Below are 7,608 nucleotides of genomic sequence, written 5' to 3' on the forward strand. Positions count from 1 at the left end.
TCGTTCGAATGGGTATCTTAATTTTTATCTACGTATTATTAATTCAATTTGAATCACTTTAGGTGATTTTAGTGATACTATTCAGTTCTTTAGAATCTACTACTTTATACTTGTAAAAAGTTTCGTGTATAATTATTATAGCCGTAATGAATTATAAGCTAAGACTACAAATAGGATAGCTTCTGAAAACAGAAAATGTGCTAATAATTTATGAGAAAAAAATTAAATTGTGAAGTCAATTTTTTTTAATTTTACTCCCAACCGTCGTAATTTTCGGCAAAAAACTTATAGCCAATGCTAGTCCGATTTTCGGAAGTACATAAATTCTAGTCAATTTGGAGTCGAAGTCAACCAACATGAGGCATGCTATGAACTCCTGAAAACATATATAAAATGATAGGTACCAGACACCTGCTTGTTGATAGCCCCCATCGACGTTATTGGTCAACGCAACGCAGATGTCTTAAAAAGTTATGCCACAAACAACATTGGTTGAATAGGAATGAGATAATTGTATTTACAGAAGTAGATTGGACAATACATGATAAATATAGATAATTTATTGCTGATGAAGACGATTATAAAAACAAGGAATTGAACTATGTATAGACAATCAAATGCATGCGAACAACCATCCGAATGAATGCATGATAGAATTGCAGGTAGGTAATAACTATACTATATTTTCGATTCGAAAGAACGAGCTGATTCAGCAATATGGTATACTCGACAGAAAATATTCTCCATTGCTTTGGAGTATTATGTACTCCAATGACTCGAATTAACCGAGTATTTTCAATTGTGTATGTTGAATGATTTTCATTACCGTGGTACGTTTAAAATTTTCGTAAGAGGAAAGTTAATTTTTATTTTGATATCTTTTCACTTATGTTCCTAATTCTTGGCTAATTGGGACCAAAGTAAAGTAAGACAAATAAATCACCGATTATAGCCTCCGAATAAGTCTCAATTTTCAGGGACGGTGTTAGTTTGATAATATCTATAACGTCTCCCCGCGTAATTCTGAAATATATCTCCAGTTCGATGAGTAGATTTTTGGCCAGTTTAATTCATTTCTTTGACGATACACATCATTATCAGTGAAAATTATGTTCCGTCCACTATCCAACGTGCGCGCATTAAAATTTTCTGACGACCGGTAAGGTTCACCTATCATGTTTTACCTTCATAAATAAAAGTAGCATCTAGCATGAGCTGTGCAAAATGATGGTCTTGATGATCCTCGGGTAGAGTTCTTGCAACCCTTTGGATTAATTCGACAGTATCGTTGTTTGAACTGCTGGTGTAGACTGTGCCTGATAAACACTGTAACAAATCCGTTAAGTGTGTTCATTCTTCAAATTTTGGTATTTAGTTAGATCACAGTTCTACGGAGCGGTTACTTACCAATCCTTCGAGATATGTAGTTAGTGTCGGACTTATTCTGGATACTTCTTCAAGGAGATCCGGGGTCTTTGAGAGGTATGCCATCATTCTTCTGCCAGCTATGGGTAACAAGTTAGCCGCCAATGCTTCTGTATCATTCACCGCCATCAAAACCTGGAAATTCATGTTATCCAAGTTGGCAGTAGTCAGCATTTTTTATTAATGATGAAGAATTTATCCAGTTATTTTTACCTCTTCTGCCAATCGATCAAAGCCATTCATGTACAACTGACAAACTTGATGAATTCTTAGTTCGTCATTATTAATTTTCCAAATGGAAGCTAAACTTTGACACTTGCTCATCCAGGTAATAGCTTGAGTTGAACTGAAATTACTTCCTTCTGTCGTCTCTTGATGTATTGAATCCATAGTGGAAGTAATTACTCGACAGAGGAAATCCATTCTTGCACTGTCGCGTTTGTCATCACGATACCAAGTAAGCATTGCTTTATCTGTGATGTCTTGGAAAAAATATGGATGTGCCTGTAAAAGTAAGTAAATAACAGTAGATATTCATTATTCACAAACTCAGGTATGCAGTCTGGTAATCGATCACTTACCACAGAGTCAAATAGAGTATTCAATGGCTTCACTAATTTGAAATTGAAGTGAGCCATCATATGCAAAACATTAGCTAACTGCAAATGTAACATCACAAGATCGTACCAAGCAGGAGTTTGCGAAACCGCCAATGCTGCAAACGGTTGAGGGCCAACAGGATGTCCTTCCCAAATTTCTTCCGACTTTACAATAGAACTTTTCTCTCCTTCCAATACTTCCACCTGGAAAATGAATAATTTTATTTTCTTAAAATCTTTGTGCTAATGTTTCTCTGTGAAACTCACATCTAGAAAAATATCCAAGAACGTGACGCAGTGTTGTAAAAATGTTGTTAGTTGTATGTCGGATAGCCCAACATCTTGTACACACAACCGCTCTTTAGGCAACTTGCCTAGTTTGTTCATCAATTTGGCTGCTGCTTCCATTCTTTTTTTTAAATGAAGGGTCCATAGGAGACAACACACCCCTGAAAATATTGCAAACTAAGTATCAATTGATAATCTAAAGATGTTTCATCTTCACGTGTCGAGTAGTGTTGTGTGGGTATAGGTGAGTATTTTTTTAACAGACCTTGTCGCATGTGTTTCATGGGAATTTGTCTAAGAACAGCTAACGCTGCTTCCAGAGCTTTCAGTTGTGTAACGTCTTTATTCCATGTCATAGAAAATTCCCAGCATAGATTAGCAAGTAAAACACTAGAGGTCAGACTGTACGGAAATGACCTCTTTAGTAGAGTAATTTTTTCTGCAAAATTGCAACACTTGTTAATCAGTAGAAAACAATTTGAAAATTAGGATTCATTTACCTACCGATAATTATAGCTTGGGCAGTAGAATCCGCTTCTGCTTCACTACCAACTTCTACTGAAACGGAGAGCAGTTTTAGCTGCTCTTGTTGCGACAATTCCGTTGCGGCAGCTTCGTCTAGTGATCCTACCATCTTTAGGGAATCCATTGACAATTGCATTTGGTCAAATTCAACATCAGTTGTATCAATTAAACGTGCTGGGTCAAGACCTGTTGTACTTAGCCACTTTGCAACGATTTCTGATACGGATCCTAGATATTATAGGGATTCTTGGGTACAAGACATTTTATCAAACTGGATGTCATACATCGTTATACTTTTGAGCAATCCTGATTGTGTTATTGCAACAAAAATAAATGCATGTGTGATAAACCTACGCACCTTTGCCTTTAGAAAGAACGAAGCCCAAAGAAATATCAACGCTCTCAAATGGTATGCTGTAAAATTCTGTAGTGTAGTCTGATGGTGGCTTTTGACTGAAAATACATCACTACTGAGAATCATTGTTCACGTTACCGTAGCTTTCCAACGTGCATAATTGTTGCATTGAATTCTTGTGAAATATAGATAAATGTAAAAGGAATTGTAAACTAATTGACAACTCACCTCACTACTGCATTTAATATGGTAATGTCTTCCAGGTTTCCGATAAGTGAGGTGAATTGGCAAGTATCCTTGCTAACATTTTCCCATTCACTTGTGGAACTATACGTCTCTTCTTCTGGGGTCTTGTTAGGATCCTTGTCCAAGTTGTCCTCCATTTGATCAAGACGATTACCATTCTCTGCATCTTCACCTTCGTTACCATTGTCATCTCTTACTCTATTATTATATGCCTTATCCCTGCTTTTCTCAATCATAATTGCCACTGATCTGCATACCATTGCAGCGGTTAACGCATTAAATGGGTTTCTTGATTCCAAAAGTATGCTCCGCATCTCTCGCCACCATGGAGAGATTTCATTATATTCAGCACAAATTTCATCTACATCTGAAATATTTTATAATTTTTTGAACTTTTTATAACACCGTCATATACCAATTGGATAGCAGAATTAAAAAATTACCGGTCAACAAACAAATTGCTTGCAGTAGTTGTTTGAATCGTTTCAACTCAATCTCCAATGGCGCCCCCGGTTTTTTTTGAAGCCAATAAATCAGTGCAAACTGCATTAAAATTGCAGGTTTTATACGACTTTGCTGAGCAGCGTTTTGCCAGTTAGCAATTGAATCATCTGAATAAAGCCAACCTTGATAAATCAGTTGACCTAGAAAAAGTGATGAATGAATAAAGTACTCGATTTTTCAGTTTTGGTTGAGGAAATTAGCTGATGCTATTTTCAGAAACACTCACAGATGTTGTACTTCTTTTCGTCTGCTACATCTTTTTTGACGTCAATTAAATCTCCAGACCCACCAAACTCAAAACAAGATAAAAAATCCAAAAAGGTTCGACCATCTTCTTTAAATATGACCCTAGCATGAGATCTACTTTTTAAACTTTCGAATTCAATTAAGGTCTTTGATAGCTTCAAAATACGATGTATCTCTCTTTCAGGAGCTAACAAAATTCCGCATAATTGTTTACTGCTGGGTAAACTGTTTGAGGCGACAGTATTATATTCTGGAGGTCGATCAAATTGCAAATGCACAGACTTATAAAATGCAATTATTCGTTCAAGCTGCATTGAGGTTTGGTAGAGAGTCTTGGCAACTGGTTCCAATCCATCATCCTCTGCAATGATTATGAATTTTTAATAATCAAATTCGACTCTTCACATTTGCTCACTTCACTTGTTTTTTTTTATCGATATGGCCGCAAATATGGATATATGTATCCGAGAGTAAATTAAAAGGTAACTCACTATATAGTGATAACTTTTCAATAAAAACATCTAAGGCAGCTAGTAAGGCTTCAGGAGTGATATGCTTATTGACCATTAGCATCTCAACAACTTGCAATCGGATTTCATTCGTTTTAAAATCCAAACATACAGACGTGACTTCATTGATCAATTTTTCATTGTCGAATTCTTCTTCCCTCAAAAATGACTTTAGTTTTTTCAGTAAATGTAGATCTCGAGCTCTTTTTCCATTTTTGCTGCTTAGAGAAAAGTGAAACGGAACAGAGATTTCTTTGAGTCCCCCAAGTGGATCAAAAAATATACAAGGGTAATGTGCGCGGTTTGGGGAGGAAACTGTCATGTCATTTAAACCCAAAAGACCGTAATTTGTGTACAGTAATCTGAAAAAGTACTTCATATTTATACACCATGTTAAAAATCAAATTTTTTACAAAATTATTAGGTAATCGGTACATCACTCACCGTCCATTCTTACTGGCGGAAAATGTTGCAATCTTAGGCCCTTGACGTATACCCCAAATATCTATTATTCCTTTTTTTGGTGCGTAAATAGCTAAGAATAATGCAATTCGCAGGCCATGGGTAGTTCCACCAGAACTTTTATTGCCATGACTTTTACTCAAGCCACGATGTTTTTCTTCAGTCACCTCAATCCATCCACATTGAGCATCTCTATAGCCTTAAAAAATACAGAATAAATCGTTGTTTGCAATATTGCTTCAATTCTGATGATATTGGACTAGGTTCATCGGATCAATAATACCTTTCCACATTCTTACAGCTACACCGCGTCTATTATCAACCAGGGTAACTCTACCCATAGCATCTGAAACGATGGATAGAGCCCTGTTAGGACTAACAATAATGCAATCTCCTTCTCTCATAATGTCACTTAAGCCAAATCTGCAAATCATTGGCTCTGCTGGCTCACTTACAGATGCTTTACTTTTTTCTGGTGATATTGGAACCTTCTTGCTTCCACGAAACCATCTGGAGTAAGGATAGACGATGTTTAAACAGTACCATATGATTTTGTTTTTAAATCTCATAGAATTTAACATATGAAGTGGCTTACGGAACAGCAGTACCAATAGCACTGGCCAATTTGCTAGCCATGGCCATTGCAACATCGGATAAGACAGGGGCTGCCCCACCTTCCAGTGCATAATGAAAGCCAATAAATGGTCGTTTACCAGTTGCCATGACCAAACTATGTTGTGGAGCACTAGATCGGTAAGCAGCATTATACCCTCCGCAAATAGATGCTGACATAAGATGATCAAAAGTATCTACAGATGTTGTGCCGATGACCTCACAATCATTTGTAATTCCCTGATTCTTGAATCCCCATTTTTTGTATGAAAGATTTGATACCGGAGGATTAGCACTACAATTCGCCTGTACTATAAAGGAATCAATTTCAAAAAAAGATAAGGATATAATTGTCATTTCAGCTTGTATTTTGAATGATTCTTGTCTGTGCTCATAAAATATTAGTCATTTTTACGTTCTTGGCCACGTACCTCTGGCTAGATGATTTCTACATGCTCTCAGTGTTGAAAACAATGGGAACCCTTGTAATATACAAACTGCAGAGTTAAAAAGCACATGAATTTCCTCGGAAACTCCTGTATCTCCAACATGTCGTGGTGGAGAATGTGATTGGCACTTGATTCCTAGGACTGCTTCATTATGGAGCTGCTCTTCAACTAATAGTGCTCCTGTCTGAGAGAGGGAACCATAAAATGGGTGAGCAAGATTCAGAATGCTGTCATGAAAAAAGCACTATCAACTCATTACGTTCAATCTACCTCTGTATAAAATCTGATGAAGCCAGTAGAGAATCCAACAGCCATGCATGTCCAGTCAGGACCATTACCTGCACTTGTCTTGCCCAGAGATATAAGAGGCAGACAAGCTATAGACGTTATCTGTTCACTGTGAATTATTTGCTGTTTAATTGCAAGAACAGAAATTATGAAACCAGGAAATTGAGAATTACAGGAATTCTTACTTTTCCTCGTTAGTTACTTCTCCATTCCAAATTACATGGAATTTTGTTTTAACGTCTCCAGGCTCCTGAGAGTCCCATTTTGCTGCATTAACGAGGAATATGTGAAAATGTGTGAGAAATGTAATACAGTATCTACTTCATACTCATCTCAAATCAGAGAGGATTATGTAGATGATTTGATATATTAAAATATGAAGAATTGATAGGAAGTCTGTCGTTGTTGTTGTCTTAATATTGACGGACCATCTACTGATTACAATATGTTAAGGTTGGTGCATAGAAAAAATTAGCATTAATTAACTAATAGATTTGACAAACTTACACGTCAACACAACCATATTTTTATTCCATCCGATAGCCAGAACATCTCCAGCTGGGGATAAGGAGACGATGAGATCTTGGAGAGGCAATTCTTTACTAGGGGCATAGGCGACTGTAAAAAATTATTAATGTTTATGGATTTGTTCATAGGATAATCCTAACAAACACAGCTGCTGCTTATGAGTGAAGACGATTGAGACTTAGAGTAAAGGATATTATCTTACATCTGGAAGCTGCATCTTCGAGCAGACAATTCTTGACGTGAATCAGATCAACTAAAATAGCAAACCCTTTTATCTGACAAGACATTCTCGTTCACTTGTGGGTTGTCACTGTTGATGACTCTCATTGGAATAGCAGACCAGTAGCAGACTACCGAAGGAACGAATGTTTACGAATAACGTCAGATTACATGAAATAATGTTTTTGATAATGATAGTAGACAATGCGGAATTTCAAATAATGCATATACGCAGACTGCGTTGAGCTGAATAAATGCCATAGAATTTTCTTATAGTACATTGGTGATATGATGCAGAACCTGAAAAATAATTTCGGATAGCCCTGCAATTAAAAATAATTACTTGAGTGAAT

General features: G+C 36.6%; 1 protein-coding gene across 3 annotated transcripts; it reads right to left on the reverse strand.

The window, feature by feature from the left end:
* Positions 1-540: 540 nt before the first annotated feature.
* On the reverse strand, positions 541-7,520 carry LOC105684612 (rab3 GTPase-activating protein non-catalytic subunit). Of its 3 annotated transcripts, none has more exons than XM_048649875.1 (20): positions 7,239-7,520; positions 7,016-7,126; positions 6,694-6,775; positions 6,491-6,617; positions 6,203-6,404; positions 5,755-6,082; positions 5,443-5,669; positions 5,142-5,358; positions 4,680-5,059; positions 4,169-4,549; positions 3,882-4,082; positions 3,421-3,805; positions 3,196-3,290; positions 2,817-3,065; positions 2,578-2,751; positions 2,292-2,473; positions 2,007-2,252; positions 1,639-1,929; positions 1,408-1,560; positions 541-1,326 (listed from the first exon to the last, which is right to left on the reverse strand). In XM_048649875.1, exons 1-20 carry the CDS (start codon positions 7,321-7,323, stop codon positions 1,174-1,176), a joined length of 4,269 nt encoding a protein of 1,422 aa, XP_048505832.1. In that variant the 5' UTR covers positions 7,324-7,520; the 3' UTR covers positions 541-1,173. The 3 variants fall into 3 exon arrangements, with proteins under 3 accessions (XP_048505832.1, XP_012253512.2, XP_048505833.1); XM_012398089.4 differs by having other exon boundaries at positions 2,007-2,228; positions 7,239-7,502; XM_048649876.1 differs by lacking the exons at positions 6,491-6,617; positions 6,694-6,775; positions 7,016-7,126; positions 7,239-7,520 and having other exon boundaries at positions 5,755-6,077; positions 6,203-6,333.
* Between the last annotated feature and the right edge of the window lie 88 nt (positions 7,521-7,608).

Source organism: Athalia rosae, chromosome 2, assembly GCF_917208135.1.
Source record: "Athalia rosae chromosome 2, iyAthRosa1.1, whole genome shotgun sequence".
NCBI classification, from domain to species: Eukaryota; Metazoa; Arthropoda; class Insecta; order Hymenoptera; family Athaliidae; genus Athalia; species Athalia rosae.